Below are 21,627 nucleotides of genomic sequence, written 5' to 3' on the forward strand. Positions count from 1 at the left end.
ATGATTCCAACATTACATTCTTAGTTAGTCACCTTCCTTAGGCTAGGAACAAGGAAGTAAGTTTAATAAAAATTAGCCATTCAAATTAATTTGGGTTAGAAATATTTTTATGTGAGTTCGAAATCTAAACTATTTTTATGAAACTAAAATATATTTATCAATTTTTTTTTTATAAATATTTAAGTAAAAGTTTCTTTTCAAGTCATCTGAATCCTTGTGTAGTTTAACGAGATCCAAGAATGAAATGTATCTTATCACGAATTCGAAACATATCTACAACATTTTCGTTAAAATTAAGAATATTCCTTAAAAATAAAACAGTAATATTTTTAGGTCATGAATTTGATTTTAGAATATTTAAAAACAAGGTTTGATTTCCAAAATATCTTGGCTATTATTAAACGTTAAAGAATGTAGGCTTTAATGAGTTCAATTGCTGTAGAATGAACAACACAGTAACGACATGTTTGATTGCATATTGTTGTAACTTGCACGGTCGTCAAGTTATTCTATCTTCCATAAGTTCGAGCTGTCTGATTTATAAACACAACTGCTTAAAACAAAACACTGACTTGTTTAAATATTTAGTTGAATGCAAACAGTAATAGAAACTAATACAATACACGTAATTCGGGTGTAATAAAAAACACCCGAATTACGCTCAATCGCCAATAATTAACAGCGTATCTCTAAAATCCATCTGATTAGAATTATAAAACTATGATAATAACAATCAATTAAAACTATAATCAATTAAAAAACTATGATAATAACAATCAATCAAAATTAATTTCATAGCTCAATTCGACCGTTCCTGCTGTACAATAGCATTAACTGACAGTAAATTTGAACTTGTTGAAATGATGTTTAAATTTTTTTTTCAAAAATCTTTGGTTGAAACTAAGTGAAAGGTTTAAGATAAGTTTTAAAAAATAGCAATGCAAAAACGTTGGAGATTTTTTCTCAAAACAGTGTATTTTTGTCTATATCCATATTTATGAGATAACTATTAGTTTTTTTGGTGTATGTTACAATTAACGGTATTGCTTTGTTAAAGTCACACAACTATCATATATTTTGCTGGCGTTAAACTACGTTATGAAAAATGACTACAAGATCGGCCGAGACTGTTTGCAATATAATTTTTCAGTTATTTTGTCTTTGAAAAATTTTATATCAAAAAGAATTTTTTCAAATTTTGCTAGCATTGATATTATTTGTCATGAATTTAAGTTGATTTTATTACTTGAATGTTTATTAATTGGATGAACAAAGCGATGGTGTAACGGTAAAGTGTAATTAATATGATACAACACTTTCTTTTGATATTCTGCACTTTTAATTTTCACGTTGAGTTTCTTAATTAGAAAATTTATTTTGTTTTATTGTTAATGTTTCTAGCAAGTTAGGAATGAAACATTGTTAATGGTTAGTTTAAATGAATGAACATTTTATTGCTAACTGGCAAGATGTTGGTTTTCAGAAAATAATTTAAAAAAATAAATGAATGAAAATACAAATAACTGTAATCTAATTTATACTTTGTATAAAGAACGCACATGTACTACTATAACACACATTAAAAAGTTACGAAAAAATTATGCCATAGTAATAAATAAATAAATTGTTTAACATTACTAAAGAACTTAAAGTTAGTGAAACCGCACAGCCAGAATTGCGTCAATGTAATTTGTAATGGAATGGACGCCCTTCAAAAGAGCAAGTTTCCATCGATATCCCGACCAGTGCTATCCGCATTTGGGTCGTTTGCATTTGCGAATGATCCATTGTAACTCATTTGTTGTGGATAATTTCCAGCTAGGTTAAAGGTCACGCTTTTTGCCTTTTTGACCTTTTCTTTATTTGTCAAATTTAATTGCCTGAATATCAAGAACATTACAAAAGTGTTAAATAACTTTCGGATCATTTAAGTGCAACTGCATATAGAGTCGGACCTCCTTATCGCAAACTTCTATACAACGAAAATTTCTATATCGAATTTTTTTCCGAATAAATTCGATATATATCAATATTTTATATAACAAATATTTTTCTGGAACCATCCAATTTGTTATACGGAGGACCGACGGTACTTTAAAACAAGTCGAACTATAAAAATCTTACTTGGACGATTTGTTATTTTTTTTAAAGTGCTGCTTTCCGGGTTTATAATGAATGGAAGGTGAAGGGACTTGCCAGATCTGACCATCGTCTCCATCGTCGGTCAAACTTCGACGGTAGTCCAACTCAACTGAAATTCGCTTCAAACCAGATGATGATTTTGTCGACTTGTTGTACAACTTTTCTTTAATGAATAATTTTACATTCACATTAATTTATAGGTTAAATTGAAAACAGTTTATAGATAATAATATTATGATGAAGTATATATTTTTTCTTCGATACGTCACCGAAAAAATGTTCATCATCCCAGGCGCTGATTGGTCCGTCAGCATAATTAACTTGAAGGTTTGGTGAGCCGGTTGAGTCATCAAGCGGATAATATATTTCAGAATCTTGCATGAAATTTTGAGTTATGTTCATGAGAGGTTTTTTGTTTTTTGATTTCTGTCTAAGAGCTTTATACTTGTTAACTTTGTCCTAAAAACGTTATTTAAAAACAAACATAATCATTAAACACTTCGACATATGACCGTAGCTTGAAAATAATGGATCTAATTTAGGAAAATTCAACAAACATCAACCTTTCCACTGTCATAATTGCTCTCATTAACAGGCGACATGGGAAATTTATTTGTAAATGATGGATGCACAGATATAGTTGGTTCCATGTTTGGACTCGCATCGTAGTCGTAGGCGTTATCTGTGCTGTTGTCATAAAACTCATCCGAACTTTTGGAGTTGTTGTTGTTGTCGTATTTCACCGACGATTCTTCTGTTACTTTTGGTCTACCGAGAAAAAAAAATTGAAAATTATAAATATCGATAGTTATAAATTACTGGGAAATAATATAATCAAGATATTCATGATCAACGCACTTCTTCCTTTTCAAGCAGTACATGGCCAGTAGGAAGGCAGTTACTAACAGTAAAGAACCACCAACTCCAACACCAACGCCAGCGCCAATTTTGGCTGGATAATAAACATTTGTAACTCATTTGTTAAATTTTTTGATCAGACGAATAAACATACTAAGTGTTAAATATGTAACCGATTTTTTTTATAGAAATGATTAAATAAATTGAATTAAAAAAATTGCGAAGTAGTTACTAATTTTTATATGGATTTTTAGCTCTAGCTAACCTTCTCTAGACAAAACCGACTGACTTGGAAATGTTTCAGACTCAGTTGGATGAGATGAAGTTGCAGCGGGAGTTGATGTGGTTGTTGCAGTAGCGTTGGTTGACGTAGTAGTAGTTGATGTAGCTGTGGTTGACGTAGTAGTAGTTGATGTAGTTGTGGTTGATGTAGTTGTAGTTGTAGCTGTGGTTGATGTAGTCATAGTTGTGGTTGATGTTGTTGTCGTTGGTGTGTCACTACTTAATTTGACTGAAACACCATCAGAGAGATAGTCTCCACTACTGGATCTTACTATAAATTAATTTATTTTTTTATTTAATTGCCCAAAATATTAACTTTAAGTAAAAATCAAAAACTAACTAACTTTCTACCCACAACCATATTTTTAATCTTTGAATTTGATTGCCGTTTCTACTGACAATGATAGAAAACGGTGAAATTAAATTCTCGACGTTATAAGCGTCGTTAAATTTCGGACCCACACATGTAGAGTAATTCATACCAGATGCAGTAATGTTTACCGTGCAACAACATGTAGAATTTCTGACATCTCTAGCGTAAATTTCTAAAAGCCGAACATTTGCTTGATAATTAGATTTTGAAATAGTTACATCAACTTTACGAAATGAAGGATTGGGATCTGAGCTGTCTGCCACAATGAAAAAATTTCCAGAATTTATCGTAGGATTGTTTGCTTCAGCATTCAACTTGAGAGACGATGTATCTTTGTTATGAAATATTAAAATCAGAAATCATCAAAATTTGTATATGTGAAAACAATTTTCAGAACACATATCGCGCTTGGTTTTGATGGCGTAGCAAAACGTTTGAACAAGAAATGCTTAAAAATTCAAGTGAATAACATTTTATACTGACGATGTAGATTTTTGCTGCACAATAAGAGTACATGCGTTAAAAAGTATTTAAAAATGATTCTCTGTTTTAAAAATAACCTACAAATCATAAACAAAAAAATTTGCTAAAAGAGCTGAAGTGTCAAAGCTTCTTTTTGGCTAGGCCTTCAACACATTCTTACTTGAGAAGTAAATATACTCGATGGAGAGTCTTAAATAATTCCCACATGTGGGATCAAAATTTTTTGGGACATCGGTTTCGTATATGATCAGTTTATCTGTAATCGTGTAAGCCAATTTGTATTTTGTTTCGACATCATAACTTTTGCAGGTTTCATATGCTGAATCACAATCAGTGGCATGAATATTGTTTCTAAGGAAGCACATCTTCTGGATGAAGATAATATTTCCAGGGTTCGATATGAGCTCCATGCTGAAAGGTTGATACATGTTCACGTTGGTACAACTTTGGTTCGAATCTTAAAACAAAAAATACGTATAACATTGAATTTTTCAATGTTAACAATGTATAAATTAGAAAATGTTTAATAAAAGTAGTTTCTACAATAAAAAAATAGCCCTACCGACAACGTATGACTCAAAACCAATGAGAATTAATAAAAGCACAAAATGCCCCATCTCAAAGCTCTCAAACTTTTCCAAATTTTTCAACGATAAGAAAAACTGAATAATAACTTATATTTAATTCTAACTAGGAACAATTATTAGTTATAAAAATTTATTGCAGTAATAATGAACATTTTATTAAAGTATTGCAATGACATTTCACTGATCATCGTTTAACGTTCTCAACAAACTAATTCTTTTACACGCCATTGTATTAATATTTGTATGAAGTTGAATATAAGAGCTGATAATTCTTTATAACGCTGTCAACAATATGTCTTTTCGTAAAATTACTAAGCTAGCTCGTGTCTGTAGGTTTTAATAATAAAACATACATGCAAACGTTCGTTGAATGATGATTGCTACATCGCATAGTTAGTTAGGCACCTTTCAAATTCAGATTTAGAAGAAGGAAGTTTTGTAAAAATCAACCATGCGAAGCATTTATTAAGGTTATAAATATATTTTTCATAAATTCAAAATCTAAATTTAATAAATCATTAAAAATTTTAAAATGAAATATTGATTTTTTGTGTTATTGAAAAGATTTTAGAATATTCAAAAATAAAGTTTGATTTAAAAAATATTTTGGCTATTCAAAGTCAAAGATTCTACATTGAGTATTAAATTGTTATAAAATGAACTGAACATCGCACTATTAAAACGTTTGATTGCATTTTATTGCATAATTGTAAAAGTTCCGAAATGATATTTTTACTCCAAAACAATACAAACAGCTTGTTAGATTGTTAAAAATTATTTTAAAAATCATCAGTTTGAAAACAGCTGAAAGGTGTAAGACAAGGGGTAGGCAAACTTTTGCAGTGAGGGCCGCATTGAGAACTATTTTATTTTTGAAGGGCTGCATATGTACTTGAATAGCAGTGACCGGATTTATTTGCAAAGATATCTCTGCCTATCATGTGCAATGTGTGTTAAGCCTTGTTTCACGTGTATTTACCATGTACTATGTGTTTCTTATTGGTGCCTTTATAAATATTAAGAAGAGATTTGTATTAATATTGTTTGTAAAATACATTTTTAAAAACAAAAATTTGCATAAATGAAAAATTTTATTTTCTAACACTTTAATATTTGGGCAAAATTTTATATGATGGTGAAGAAGATGTAAAGTTCAATGAATTCATAAGCATCTTACGCCAGCACGTTAGAGAACATTAAATATCCCATTATGATTAAAATTTTCAAAAATTAAAAATCTAAAAAAACACAAATGTATACAAAACATTAAAAGTATTCAAGCGTAAAAATGATTATCAACATACAACAAAAAATGTCCTGGATACTTTACAAAAATTTATAAGAAAAAACAACAACAATGATTTGAATAAAACGTTGAATAAAATAATGTTACAAAATAAGAAGAAATAAATGTTACATTACGAAATTATTGCTTATCAGAACAACATGTTTCCACCCCTCTCGTTATTATCAATGTGCACTCCAACAGGAAGGTCCCAGGAATCTTCCAAATCCGGTTGGGACGGATAGTTCCCGAATGTCACACTTTTCGCCTTTTTTACTTTCTGCTTTGCAGCCGATTCGGTTTTTCTGCGTGAAAATTTTATTATAAAATTAATTGAGTAGAGGGGTGTGTTATGGGTAAGGAGCCTGTCATAACTGTTGCAGTAACCGAATTCGATTGCAAAAAGATTCATGATTCACACGTTTGTTTTGTGATGTATTTCTGAAAACTACTATTAAAAAAAATTAATGAAAGTAACAATGTAAAGATGGCGCACTTAGACATCTTTGAATTTTTCTGGAAGTGTGTTTTGCCAGGCTGGTAGTGCACGGGTGAAGCGGGAGAATGCAGGTTGGTTCCATCGTCACCATCATCTGTCAAACTTCGGCGATGTTCCAACTCGTTCATTGAAACGCGATTCATATTCAACGACTTCACCGGACCATTTTTCGGGTGGTCATACTCCCATGTGTCCACGGGATAACTGTTCAACTTTCCTGTTACGAATATTGACCAAGACGTTGGTTAACAAATAAAAAATGACCAGTTTAATATAAACAAATTGATAAAATTATTCACCGGCTGTTTGGTCATAATTTTGGTCATCCCAGGCGTTGATTGGACCGTCAATTTCATTGGCCTGGAAATTCGGTGAATTCGTTTCATCAAGTGGGTAATAAATGTCGGCATCTTGCATGAAGTTCTGTGTTATGTCCATCAACGTCTTTTTATTCTTCGATTTTTGCCTAACAGCTTTGTACTTGGTGTTTTTCTCCTAGGAAAGAAAATAACCAGGGCTATGTGAAAGTTGGAAAATATTCTAAAAAAAAAAACAAAAGTTTTTCCAACCTTTCCATTGTCATAAGTGGTCTCATTAACAGGCGAGACAGGGAACTTGTTCTTCAACATTGGTATCGGTTGCACTGTCACACTCGGCTCAGCGTTTGATCCCGACGAATAATTGTTGTTGTTGTTCATGCTGTTGTTCAGTTCATTTGTTGCTGTCGAGATGTTATATATTACGGATGGTTCTTTCATATTTTTTGGTCTGTGGTAGGATAGTTAGAAATTTTAGTAGAAATAGTAGAAATTAATCAGAAGTAAATATTTACTCTTTTCCTCTTCTTTTCAGACAGCAGCAGATAGTCAGCAAAACAGCCAGTATCAAAAGAACTGAACCACCTGCTACTCCAACGCCAATGCCAATTTTTGCTAAATTATAAAATATAAATTTTAGTGATTTTATACAACAGTTGTCTAAAAAAAATAGACAAAAGTTGATGCTAAATGAAACGAAAATGGCGTTGTACACTGTACAGTGAACCAACCGTTAGTAGATAAACCGGATAGACCAGCCCTGTTCTCGTTCACTAGCGGAAATTCCGTCATGGATGTTACCGGATCAGTGGGATTGGATGGAGTTATTAAGGGGGTTCGTGTTGAGCTGTGCAATGAAGGTGTTTCTGGTACTGTTAGAGTAACCGAAGTTGAAGGGGTAGCTGACGTTTTAGGGGTTGTTGTTGTTGATGTCGTTGTAGTTGAGGTTGTGGTGGATGTTGTGGTAGTAGTTGACGTTTTTGTCGTCGTCGTCGTTGTGGTGGTGGTAGTTGAAGTTGAGGTTGTAGATGTAGTGGTTGTCGAAGTTGTACTCGTTGGAGTCGGTGCAACAGTGCTCGCTGGAATTACGTTAACTGAAACTCCATCGTTGAAATAAGATCCATTAGATTCTCTAACCTAGAAAAAAAACCTTATTTTAATGTACAAGACATTAATTTTGAAAACAAAAACTAACTTTCGACCCAGAGCCATGCTTTTGTTATCCGCATCTGACTACTGGTTCCAGTTCCAGTTACACTTATAGAAAAGCGTGAATTTGTTATAGTTAAGTAATTGTCAGTAACTCTCGGACCCATGCATGTAGTGTCATTTTGATTGAATTGAGTAAGGATCACTTCGTAAGGACAAGTAGAATTAATAGTGTCTTTAGCGTATACTTCTACAATTCGAAAAGTTGCTGAATTAAAAGGTCTGGAAACTGTAACTTCAACTTTAGCAAATGAAGGATTAGGATCTGTGCTGTACGCCATAATGAAGAAATTTCCAAAATTTATTGTAGGTTTGTTCGTTTCAGTATTAGTGCTCAGCTGGATTGATGTTGTATCTTTAAATTGAAATTTCTAAGTGAAAAATTAAATAAACTCGTAAAAATTAACGTTCCCTTACTTCCGATGCAATAATATGTTGACAGAAATTTGAGATAACCTCCACACTCGTTACCGAAATTTGTTGGAAGACTCTCCTCATAAATATTTAACGTATTAACGGGCAAGTATGTTGATTTGTATTTCGTGTAGACGTCGTTGTTCCTACAGTTCTCGTCCGGAGCATAAAAACTATTTGGGTCATTAGTTTTAAAAAAGTACATCTGGTAGATGAATATAACATTGGCGGTCGGACATTTCAGCACGGTCTGATATGGAGGCGAGTTCGCAATTTCGCAAACTTGATCTTAAATAAATGAAGGATTTTTATATAATTTTTTGAAAAAATAATGAAATTGAACACGTTTGAACCACTTTTATTCCATAAAAACTCGTAAATATGAAAATAAATTTATTCTCACTGGCAGTGGATACCTCCAAGAAAACCAAAATGACAGACGTCAAAATGACAGAACGTATCTTGAACTCATCCATCACTAAATAATTCTCCCGGCACATCGACAATCAAACAAAAACATAATCACTTTTTCCACAGACGACGCGGAAAGTTTTGTTGAATTCAATAAAAAAAAATGATAGCATAAATGAAAAGTACATATTAATGTGACGATCTTAACTAATTGAAGAACTTACGAAAGAACATGCCTCTAGGATATTGTTCAGCATTGTGTTGCTTTTACGAGCTTCGGTGCTATAATTCAAGAACATTTGTATACTCTGGTTTATACAATACATTCAATCACTTAACTCTGTATATACAGAGATACTTATATATATATATATATATATATATATTATATATTTCTGTATGTGTTGTACATATGAATGTGCGTGTGTGTGCATGCGCGTGTGTGTATTCTCAAATTGTTATAGTTATACACGATGTCGTGCTTGAACGGTTAATGTTGAATAAAAATATCCCAACTAACTACATTCAGTGAAGCACGTCCACTCATTGTTTTTGTATGTATGTATGTATGTATGTATGTATGTATGTACGTACGTATTGTATGTATGTAATGGCGTCGATGACTCAAAAGCGTTATATGTAATATTTTTAAAATTTAATTTACTACAGGATACTGTGGAAAAAATTAAATTGCGAAATATTTAAGTTGGAATTCACCGGAGTTTTTCAGGATCGGATCATATGTGTGTGTGTGTGTTTATGTGTTGTGTGTTTTATACGTATGTTATGTGTGTGTGTATCTGTATATGTGTATGTGGGTGTACGTGGGTGTGCAAATGTCTGTGTTGTGCGTGCTTGCTTGGCCGTTTCATTTATTAAATATCTATACATATGTGAATATTTTATTTACTTGTTAAAATGAATCACTGAGAAATTGTTTTATTTGGGTTTTTTACCATTATGCGTGTGTGCGTACGTGTGTGCGTATGTGTGTGTGTGTGTGTGTGTGTGAGTGAGTGTGTGTATGTGTTTTTCACCAAAATTAATATATGGTAAAAAAAAAAAGCTTAATATCTAGAGCGCTATTTATGAATGAATTGTTATTATTTGCAACCTAATTTGCCAAAGTTTTATGTAATTTATAGGATGAAAAAAGTAAAAATGCAATTCAATGTTTAAAAATTTTTTTCATTATTTTGATAAGTTAATAAAAAAAAAACTCGCATAAACATTTCGGTAAAATTAAATAAAATGACTAATGTGTCAAATGTTAAAACAAATTGATAAAAAATATCAATATGTTCATGGTCATATCGAGGTCAGTCGACAACATTTTTCAAATTAATTTTCAATGCAGAGTCTAATAGATGGAATTGTTTGCAAAATTATATTTTTGCTTCAAAAAATGATCTTCATTTATTAAAATAGTGGAAGTAAGTTCCTAAAAAAAATAAAAGATAGGCTTCAAAGATAAATAATGTTCTTTACCATTTTAATCCAACGATTCTCCGACAGGCCACACGAAACTTTCTATCTTGAATCTCCTGGCAATAATTCCAAACTCAAATTAGTGCTTTATTTTGTAACTTAATTGGTTGTTGTTGGGACTTTATGAAAGTTTGTGAAAAAATTTATTTTGTAAGCTATGCGCATAGGAAAAGCCAGACAGATTTTTCATGTTTTATTTATATTTTGTACTGAGGTTTGTGAATCAACAATGAGGAGGAAATAGTAAAAAAAACCTTTTGAAGCAATTGTCCAACCACTGTTGGTGGTTTTCATAACATTTTTGCTCCCAAGTCTTAGTCTTCACGGATTCCAGAGATTTCAATTTTATATACTCTGCAACTACCAACTTGGAAGATAGCTATTTTGTTTTATAATTTGTTGGAAAATTACTTCATAGAATCAAATCTACATTGTCATTATGTTTAAATGTAATTCTAATGTTGAGATCCTAACCTTAACTTTGTGAACCAAGCATTTTTTTTCTTCAAGTTTCTGCTGCCTTGCATTCAACTTGGAGTTTACTGTTCTTTCTTTATTTTTCCTGTCGGTCCAATTGATATAGGCGTCTTCGTTCAACGCCTGCCTTTCACTGGCCGGAAGTTGTCCCATCTCGTCTGCTGAATATAATTTCCTGGGCGACGAATTATTGATCTTTTTTTTAGCGACTCTAATATATTGATCAAACATTCTTCTTATTTCTTCCGCTTCTTCTGGATCTCTTGGCAAGTCCACAGTAAATTCAAGGTCTGTTTCTTTATCAGTCAAGTTATACGTGCAGTCATCGTTATTTGCTTTATTTTTTGCCACTAATACTGATTTAATTTTACGATTGTCAGTTTTTGCTTCCGCACTTTTTTTAATTGTGATTCTTTCGCCGTTGAGTAGTTGAAAATCGTGATCTGGATTGGTTAGCTGCTGAGGTTTGAAATTTTTTACATTTACATTTTTAGCCAAACTACTTGTGTTGTCTTGCTTTGAGTTGCTGTCCCTATCTAACGACATCTTCATTTCGCTCATATCATTTTTTGTTTCAACATCTTTTTCGCTTTTTATTTGATCTTCAGTGAAAGATTTGGAGTCGTGTTTACTATCGCTCAGTTTCAGAGACGCCAAACCGTTGTCAATCTTTGTCATGTTAATTGTGCTGCCATCTATTGATTCATTCGCTTTATCCGGTAATGTTCTTTCATCGTTCTCATCAATGTCTACTTCCCTTGATCTTTCACTTGCAAGTTCGATCTCTTTGAGGAATGGTAAGTCAGAATCATACTCCGGACTGGTTAGTTTTCTAGAAATTATTCGTTGCTTCTTATCAGGAGGGTGAATAAGATTTTTCAAATTTGGTCTTGCTTGAAATAAATGTCCGCCAGATATGGGAAGTGGTTGTTGCGGCTCCTCATCCCGGACACTTTCTGTCGATAAGTTTGCTGTGACGTTTTCATCTTTTGCAGGTTCTTCGGCGGGGTTTCCGTTTTCCATGTTTTCATTCGTTTCTGAAAGATTTGAAGTCAGTAGGTCGTTCATAATGGTAGCTGTGAATTCGTCAGAATCGGACATGTGCCTTAATTCATTAATTCTACCGGATGGTTTTCTTGCCAAGTCAGAAAATTTTGTACCCACTTTAGCTTTAGAATAAATTTGAGAGGAGCTTTCTGCCATTTAAGTTTTTAACATTGATAAAACTTTTGTGGAAGTGTTTAGTTTAAGATTCACGAGAGCTCATTGGCATTATGATTTCAGGAAATGCTATCTTAAGAATTTTGCTTAAAATCATAATTATTTTTTCATGTTTTAGCTCATTTTGTAAACAGTGACGTTGACATGAAGTCAACAAATTTTATTAAAACATTAAAACTGCTGCTCTATGCGGGCTCTATTGCGTTTTTAAGCATTACATATTGAGATAAAATAATAATCGATTCAGCAAAATATAGCATCGATTTTGTGTATACAAAATAGAAATGAAAGCAAACAATTTTAATTTTGTACGTTATCACAATTTAACTGGTGTCAAAACAAATATTGGATCCGCAAAAATAAATAAATAAAAATTCATTCTCGAGGCTGCGACAGAACGAAACTGCACAATATGAATATGCTAAATGGATAATTAGTCATTGAGAGGGAGGCAACTGCAAGCTTTAAGATCTAAAACAACATAAACGATAAATTGCCTCTAATTCGCGATTTTGGTCGGCAATTGATACAACTGAGACTATCACTATACAATGTTTTTTGCAACGTTTAGATAATTTGAAAGAATTTAGAATGTTGAATGAATTCGGCCTCTGACACTCGGCCATCCTTATTGTCGTCTGATTGCTTTATGATCGTTTTCGCGGCCTCCGTTGCAGCTTTCAACGGGTCGGGATTGCATCTGGCTTTGTAGATGGTCTGCACGCAAAATGTTTGATTTTGATTTAAAAAATTATTTCAAACTTAAAACGCATGACAAAAAATTATTTCAAATTAATTCAATATAACACATGATGTTTAAATAATAAAAGATACTGTGAAGACTCACCGTTAAAACTTGAACAATCTCGTTTTCGGTTAGAAAACCGCTGTGGTCTCTATCGTAGAGTCTGAAAGCCCAGAGTAACTTTTCATCCTTAGTTCCCCTGGAAGCAATGCTGAGAGTGAGAATGAATTCCTTAAAGTCGATGTATCCACTGTGATCGGCGTCATATTGTTCAAAAACCAGCCCACAGAATTCTTTAGCGTCACCTTCGGTCCCAAACATTTTCTTGTACAGGACTTCGAACTGGTTTTTGTCGATTTTGCCTTGAGGAAAATCTTTTTTGAAGTTATCGAAGAAGGTGTTCAGTTCTTTCGCAGAGAACTTTGTTCCTTTGGACAGTTCATTGAAATCGGGTTTACCTTTGGCGTTGCCCATTTCAAAAAACCTGTAAATAGGTAAAAAAATAAGTAAAAAAAGTAAAAAAAACTGATATATAAATTTTTAGAAAGCGACAAATGCTCATACACCACACCACACATTCTCTGCAATAAACGCAATATTTTTATAAAAAAAAAGATTTCTAACAATTATTACAAATATACCAGTTAAAAACAAACAACAGTTTACCTCGAATTTTGGTGGAATTACTGAAAAAAGAATCAAATCTACCGACAAAAAGCGAATAAACAGTTGTGCGGTGGCGTACGGTAATCGAAGGCACCAAGAACAGCAAGCTAGCTATGGATATAACACACATCAATAGAATGTATCTTAATTATATAACATAGACTTGCATACCATATTTGCCTTTGAAAAAATACTACAAACATGTATGAATATAACGCGCATACTAATGTTCACACAAAATGAATGTTTAATTAATTAACTATTTATAAATGTAACGCCATAAGTAATAATAATTAGAACAATATGGAACATTCATACAAAACGACGAGGTATGATATCTTAACCACACACGAATGTATTTTGTTAAAGACGCATTAACAGAATTTCATATTTAATTTCAAAAAATTTTGAGCCAGAACGATATCTGCAGAGTAATATTTCATGACATTTTTAAATTAAGATAAATGTAATGAAGTATGCAACTAAAAACCCAGTTCCTGCTTGCATCATTTTCTGCATCTTCACATACGCTCACATCTGTACGGGTACTCACACACACACGCGCGCGCACACACACAAGTGGGCTACATACAGTATTTTTATTTTCTTGTAATAAGATCGCAGTGAATATTTAAAACATAGAGCGTGGCGCTTCATTTGCATGAACGTTTAATGTAAGTTAATGCGAGTAAATATAAGTTGATGCGAGCAAATGTAATTTAATGTGAGTAGTGCAAACATTCAGAAACAAATATATCATCCTTTAGTCACCGATGGCAATGCAGCAACACACGGAATAAATAGTTACATAGAGAGGAATTTCTTACAATCCTTTAATCCAGGTTCAAGTCACATCAACTCGTACCAACGGATGAACTATGATGAATTCCAACTGCTACTGAAACACAATATCCGCATAACTTAATTGCCATTTACAAAAACATACATAGGCGAACACGCAAGTGCAAGACATGTCTGTTTCCATGTGATATGTATGTGTCGAGAACCTCGCACGCGTGCGTAATATAACACACACACACACACACACACACACACACACACACACACACACACACGGACACACACGTAATTTGTAATCACGTAATCACAAGGGAAATAACGGGACAAAACAATGGAATAAATTTCCACTTTCTTTCCATATCCAACGGTAGATTACTCTCCAGTTTCCAAGCAAAAAGTTTCTATCACAAAAAATACAATCACCGTCGTCAGCAAGTCATATGACAGACATGCATAAAAAATATTACATAAAAAGTTGTGACACGTTAAGAAAGATTACCGTCAAATTTGACGTCTCACGTTACTGAAATATTGATTGAAAAAGTTATAGAGGACAGAAAAATAAAGTCAGAATGTTTTTCGAGAAATTAAGTGGTTATATAGTAAAGGAGAGTCGGTCAACTTATGCACAGGGAAGATTTACACGAAGGAAATACTACTAAAGAGGTAGATATTGTTTCGAAAGGCTAAAATCCACAAGTTAAGAAAAAAATTTTTGAAATTTTCTCTTTTGCAAGTCATATTACTGCCTTCTTTGTTTTTGTTACTTTACTCGTCCCAAGAAATATTTATGTCATTGGTGTATTTAAGCGATATTAAAGTTTATTTTCAAGCCATAACAGACAACTGACCGTTTAAATGCTTATAATAACAAATATCGAAGTGCAAATTTTTTTTCGAAGAATTTAACAACGGCCAACAGCAGACAAGATGATAACATGATAACTAATTATCTAGTCCATTCATCGCAATTGTATTTCGACCATGCTTATCGTCATCCCATGTATCAACAATGAAGTATCAATATATCATCATAGTATCAATGCATCATCATCAGTAGTATCAGTGCATCATCATCAGTAATATCAATGCATCATCACCGATTTCATCTTCATCAATATCATCATTATCTTCATTGAGTCATTTCACAGTCAACTTTTTTGACATTATCTAAAAAAGCACAGATTAAAGCCAAACTAATTTAGTCCAAACATCCTAAAATAATACATATGATGAAACAATAAACTACAACAAAACAAATAATAATAAGTTATAATAATTAAAAAAATAAGAAGAAGAAGAAGAAGAAGAAAGAAGAAAAAAAAAAGAAAGAAGAAGAAGAAGGAGAAGAAGTGGATACGCCCTAATCATCGTAGGGCAATATTGATGGTTGGTATGTTGATGGCAGTCTGCATGAGGCAGTCGAGGGATAGGAAATTCGTTGAACCCTTGTAAACGTCGATGAACTCGTATTGCGGAGAGCCAGAGTCGAGTGCCTAATTAGAAAGTTAGTAAATTAGTTTAAATTACTTAATTGAATGATTGGTTGATTGATTGGTCGATTGATTAGACGAACGAATAAATAAGTGAATGAATGATGGAATGAGTTTCATCAAATGATCAAATGATATTTATCATTAAATGATATCTATCTACCATTTGATTTTTTTTATTTCAGCTGAAAATAGTAGACACTCTTGAAATATTTAATTCTCTCTCTCCCTTTCTCTTTCTTTCTCTCTCTCTCTCTCTCTCTCTCTTTGTTTCTCTCGCTTTCTCTCTCTCTCTTTCTACATGCAGATGAAATAAAAAAACACGTGTTTCGTGAACAATATTCAGGCTGTGAATTATATGAATCATAATCATAAAAATAGATACAATGTTGGTAAAAATTAAAAATTAAAATTATAATAATGGTTACACACACACACACACACACACACACACACCACACACACACACACAAACAAACAAACAAACATACAACAATGACCGCTGTGCTAAAAGCATTCAAGAAAACGCTAACTTGAATTGAAATAACATGAAAATGCTCAACTCGATAAAAAAAACATACATACCTAACATAACAACAGCAACAACAACAAAAACAGCAACAATAATAATAAAATATAATAATAATAATAATAATAACAAAACAGCGAAACAAAATATTGTTCATTCATCCATACAAATATCAATGTGTGTGTGCGTATAGCATACATACGAGATATTTATATTATATCTTCTCTAATAACTATTAATATAATTAACTAATTAATAATATTCATGTAAATGTTTGAAATTGAGGGTTATATTATATTATATTATATTATATTATAATATATTCCATATTAAACTCCAATTTCTTATAATAATACTTCACTATCAAGATAATTATTAATCATCATTATGATTTACTTTAAATTAAAACATTAGATATATTGTATTGTATAGATGATGAATCATTAAGATGCAAAATCTGTAACACCTGTGACATGTGTGCGTGCGTGTGTGTGGTGCGTGTGTGTGGTGCGTGTGTGTGTGTGTGTGGATGCATAAGCAAGCGTACACACACACACACACACACACACACACACACACACACACACACACACACACACATACACACAAATAAAGCTCAAATAACATAGCAACGGATTTTAACAGAAATCGAAACAAGCCTCGCCATAAAGCAGCGCCATCATCCAAAACATCACAAATAATCGACAAACAACAGCACAAACACCATCAACAACTCAAACAACAAAACAACAGCACATGCAGCAGCACCACAACAACACATCAAAGCCGCCAACAACTGTTATTTCTACAACTGTATAAAGAGACATTAGAATAAGGCCACTAAAACCCGGTGAAAAAAGAAATTTCTTGGTAAATTCATCTTAAATGCTAGATATCACAAGTAAGTAACCAGAAACACCATAGCAAGCATTGAAGAGTGAGAGATTTTTCTAGAAAAGTAGCAAACTGATGGCGGAAATTTTCCTGAACAATTACTACCACAACTACTCCAATGTGGTAGGAAAAATAGCCACCTTCTTTCCAAGGGCCACTATATAGGGGTAGCCACTAGCGACTGCCTGATTAAGACGCTGGCCGATGGACATGTGCAGCCGATCGTCGATGACCACCTCGTCGTGGAGGTTTGTGGTGTCCGTCAGTCTGTCGTACAGGGACTCGCTCATGCCCCACGTGACGTCACTCTTGTACCCTTCCTGACAGTAGTAGTAGTAGTGGTAAAAATAATAATAATAATGTGAACGTATTTTATTTATTCGACAAAATACAATTCAAAATAATAAGAAATAAGAAATGAAGTTTAATAAAAATTGAGTTTTAATGAAATGTACGATCCTCCTAAGCTCGATGACGCTGCGAGTGCATAGGAGTGAAAGATATATTTAATTATGCATTGTTTCTCTCGTAATGAATACTATATGTCGAGCTAATAACAGTATTAGTTAATTTTAAAATAAAATAATTTGGCCATGTAGTTTAAAACAAAAAATAATAATAATAATAATAATGGATGAATGAACAGACGAACGAATGAATGAGCAAACAAACAAGTAAATGAATGAATGAATAAAAGAATGGTGTAGATAGTTAGAACCTTTTGTGGGATGATGCAGATTTGATAAGGAGCCAGCAACGAGCAGTACCTCAATTTATCTTTCGTTGAATTCATCTCAATTGTCGACGCCAGTAATCTACTAACGCCAATTCCATAACAACCCATTACTAAGCATCTGGAAAGAGAGAAAGAGAGAAGAAAGAGAGAGAGAGAGAAAAAGAGAGAGAGAGAGAAAGAGAGAAAGGGAGAGAAAGTGAGAGAAAAAGAAAGAGGCAGAAAAGTAGAGAAAGGGAGAATTTGTGAAAAATTTTTTCAAACATTGTAATTGAATTTTTAAGAAAATTATATAATCTTTAAAATACGGCATAAAATATCACGATACATTACACAATAATCATAATATTTTATATATTCTACAAAAAACTTAATGAATGATTGATTGAATGATTGGTGGGTTAGTTGGTTGGCTGGTGGGATGGTTGGCTTGTAGGATGGTTGGTTGGTTAGCTGGTTGGCTGGTTGATTGACATACAGATATAAATAATTTATTGATTCTCTGTCTCTATAGCTACCTTTTATTGCCAGAGGCGTCGATAAATTTGGCTTTGAAAGCATTAGAATACTTGGTGTCCAGGACAAAAGCGTGAGCCAACTGTAAGGAAGGTTTAACGTTATTAATGTGCGTTAATGTGTGTGTGTGTGTATTGACATTATTAAAGATCACACACACACAGACACACACACACACACACGTACACACACACACACACGTACACACTCATACACACACACACACTCATACACACACACACATACACACACAGACACACACACACACTCATACACACACACACAAGCAAACACAGGCAGTGTATATACATACATGAATCGGATCAACGCATTACAACACAGATCATAAAAAATTAAATTATTGAAAAAGGAAGCAAGCAGGCAGTCAGGTAAACAGACAGACAGACAGGTAGGCAGACAGACAGGTAGGCAGTTAGACAAACAGGTAGACAGGCAGACAGACAGACAGACAGAGAAATAAACCTCAATCCCGGCACGTTTATGCATTACACCAGGGCAACCATTCTGAGTGCACCTCACATTGTTATTAACAGTTTTATTACCGCCATCGTCCTTGGACTCTTCTTTACTCTCGTTAACTGAAAGTTTGCCAAAAAAAACTTTAAAATTAATTTAAAGTTAACTTTAATTAACTTTAAAACAATAAAACGATCAAAATAGTGATAGGTACAGGCGGCAATAAATCACAATTAGAACTAATACACGTGCGAATTAGTATTAAAAGTATTAGTATTTGCGCTAATTTTTAAATTTTTTCAACAAAATAAAATTGAAAACTAAACTAACACAAGAGCTCTTCGTTCAGACCTTTTTCACATCTGATGGGTGGGTCAAAAAAGTGAGGAAAAAATGAATGAAATAGTGTGTTTGTGTGAGTGTGTGTATATTTTTTGTTGATGAAAAATACGGAAAATAATTGAATTATTATTAAACCAATGAATGAACAAAATAGAACAAAATAAAGTAGCAGAAAATTTAATAAATTCGATAGCTGAATAGTATATGGAGTAAAATAAATCAGTAAAACGCTGAATAGGTCCAGATTTAAATTTGGATTCAAACTACAAAATATATATAAGTACTCGTGATAATAACAACAACAACAATAATAATAATTCGTAATAATAGCAATAATAATAACAACAATAATAATAATAACAACTCCTAACACATCACATCTGTAGAGAATATCTTCCCCGACCTCGCTGAGTAGGTGGAATTCGCTCGACTTTGTTCCACCCATTGCCCCGGTGCTTGCCTCCACTTTATGGCGATGAAGATGATGATGGTGGTGGTTAAATTATGATGATGGGTTCATCATGGGTTACATGATGATGATGGGTTCACAATTTAACCACCATCAGGTGGTTACATGGTGATGATGATGAAGATGATGATAGTGGTTACATGATAATGATGATGAAGATGATGATGGTGGTTACATGATAATGATGATGAATATGATGATGGTGGTTACATGGTGATGATGATGAAGATGATGATGGTGGTTACATGGTAATGATGATGAAGATGATGAAACGATGATAATAATAAAAATAATATAATATAAAAATATAAAATAATTAAAATAATAATTAAAAAACAAATCAGAAGAGGAACAAATATGTACCGGTGACAAAGGGTACATCCAGCCAAGTGAATATGTTACTGTATGCACTGCAAACCTCATCAAACGTTCTCTGTGCATCCTCAAGTGTACAATCGAATGTGTACAGATCTGCAATTGTGCAAGGCGAAAATACGAAATAAACATTATGTTATGTATACAAATCTGCAATTGTATGTCAAAATTTATGTGTACATGGAGGAGTGGAAACCATCCATCTTGGAAACTGGCATCTAGAAATGAAACAAAAATATCCCAAAAATACCTTTCATATCAAACTCTCTCCCTCTCAGCAATCCATGTTTTGGCCTCATCTCGTCTCGAAACTTTTTGCCAATCTGCCAGTAAAAAAAAAGTAGAAATACCAGAAACAACAACCAACAACAACGACAACCACTACATAACAACAACAAACAACAACAAACCACAAAGAATCTAAATAAAAACCCCAGAAAAACGCAAACCAACTTGATACAATTTGATTGGCAGCCTTTTATAAGAGATGGGCGAATCACTGGCTACAATGCTGGTCACGGCTTCTTCGTGTGTCTTAGTGAGGAGGGAAAATTTTTCAGAAATTTAAAAAGAAGAAAAATAATTATATAAAAAAAAATTACAGGAGAAAGACAGTGTTCAGCTCCATTTCTGTCAACCACTTTGAATAATTCAGAACCCATGGTCTTCCACCTATCTGTTCATTTATTTATTCATTCATTTATTCATTCATTCATTTATTCATTTATTTACTACCTATTTATCTTTTTTACTTAGAGGTATACACAAAATAAATGAAAATTCTATAAAAATTGAAACCTGTCTTTTCCCATAATCTCTTCGGGGCCAGACAGGGCATGATAATTTTTTGTGCCCCAATGTTTTTCATCTCCTTGTCGATGATCTGGACAAGTTTGTTCATACTCCTGGTCATCGATGGCAGGTAGTGGTAGGTTCCACTGGATGCGTTCTGTATCAACTTGTTCTTTATCATCAGCTGTTTGTTTGGTCAATGGAGGTTAAAGGGTAAAAGCTAAAAAGTCATAATCTTTTTCTGCATTTGCTTCAGCAGAGGCATCAAGGGCACATCAAATTAATCCTTAATTTTGGCTCCCAATAGAATAAACTCAACTAGCAAAAAAAGTACCTACAAAAAATAACCAGTAACCTTAAACCTTAAGTAACCTTAAACAAAATTTTATTTAAATTAAACAAAATTAAATATTTCATCTTCCCTAATCAAACTAAAACTCTAATTTACAATTCTAACTAACAACTAGTACTAGAAGCTAGTGAACTAGGCACGATTTTGATAACCAAAAAACTAAAAAAGCAGCATGGGCTTGACTAGCCCTATCCTATACTATAATATATAGTGATTAGTGAAGGAAAGGCAACAGACAGAAACAAAACCAACTCACCGAATACCCTAATGAGCCGACCAATCCGTCAGTTCGTCCCACTTGTTGGTGTTCTTGGTGGGTTGGTGGATCAATGGATGGAAACATCTTAGAAAGCAGTTGCCGATATTTGAATCGTTTGATATTTTTACAAACATTTTT

The 21,627-nt window shown here is 33.0% G+C and overlaps 5 protein-coding genes across 5 annotated transcripts; all 5 read right to left on the reverse strand.

Annotated features, from left to right (window-relative positions):
• Positions 1-1,711: 1,711 nt before the first annotated feature.
• Positions 1,712-4,566, reverse strand: HELRODRAFT_170504 (hypothetical protein; the record flags this gene model as incomplete). Its single annotated transcript, XM_009016323.1, has 8 exons — positions 1,712-1,880; positions 2,125-2,300; positions 2,464-2,601; positions 2,706-2,910; positions 3,001-3,094; positions 3,266-3,445; positions 3,627-3,986; positions 4,299-4,566. The coding sequence occupies 8 exons, from the start codon at positions 4,564-4,566 to the stop codon at positions 1,712-1,714; spliced, it is 1,590 nt and encodes a 529-aa protein (XP_009014571.1).
• Positions 4,567-5,804: 1,238 nt separating this feature from the next.
• HELRODRAFT_191088 (hypothetical protein) lies at positions 5,805-8,925 on the reverse strand (the record flags this gene model as incomplete). The annotated part of the gene is made up of 9 exons (XM_009016324.1): positions 5,805-6,315; positions 6,507-6,726; positions 6,809-7,004; positions 7,079-7,277; positions 7,342-7,441; positions 7,558-7,728; positions 8,022-8,390; positions 8,453-8,737; positions 8,853-8,925. 9 exons carry the CDS (start codon positions 8,923-8,925, stop codon positions 6,162-6,164), a joined length of 1,767 nt encoding a protein of 588 aa, XP_009014572.1. The 3' UTR covers positions 5,805-6,161.
• A 1,427-nt stretch (positions 8,926-10,352) lies between these two features.
• Positions 10,353-12,028, reverse strand: HELRODRAFT_170506 (hypothetical protein; the record flags this gene model as incomplete). Its single annotated transcript, XM_009016325.1, has 3 exons — positions 10,353-10,404; positions 10,603-10,727; positions 10,823-12,028. The coding sequence occupies 3 exons, from the start codon at positions 12,026-12,028 to the stop codon at positions 10,353-10,355; spliced, it is 1,383 nt and encodes a 460-aa protein (XP_009014573.1).
• An 805-nt stretch (positions 12,029-12,833) lies between these two features.
• Positions 12,834-13,265, reverse strand: HELRODRAFT_76395 (hypothetical protein; the record flags this gene model as incomplete). The annotated part of the gene is made up of 1 exon (XM_009016326.1): positions 12,834-13,265. The coding sequence occupies one exon, from the start codon at positions 13,263-13,265 to the stop codon at positions 12,834-12,836; it is 432 nt and encodes a 143-aa protein (XP_009014574.1).
• Positions 13,266-17,284: 4,019 nt separating this feature from the next.
• On the reverse strand, positions 17,285-21,071 carry HELRODRAFT_76349 (hypothetical protein; the record flags this gene model as incomplete). Its single annotated transcript, XM_009016327.1, has 10 exons — positions 17,285-17,494; positions 17,893-18,028; positions 18,426-18,505; positions 18,907-19,002; positions 19,616-19,707; positions 20,075-20,182; positions 20,337-20,409; positions 20,540-20,620; positions 20,689-20,762; positions 20,885-21,071. Coding segments are annotated over 10 exons (1,137 nt in total), but the record flags the coding sequence as incomplete, so codon positions are not given.
• Between the last annotated feature and the right edge of the window lie 556 nt (positions 21,072-21,627).

The sequence above is a fragment of the Helobdella robusta genome (assembly GCF_000326865.2).
Source record: "Helobdella robusta unplaced genomic scaffold HELROscaffold_18, whole genome shotgun sequence".
In the NCBI taxonomy this organism is placed as follows: domain Eukaryota; kingdom Metazoa; phylum Annelida; class Clitellata; order Rhynchobdellida; family Glossiphoniidae; genus Helobdella; species Helobdella robusta.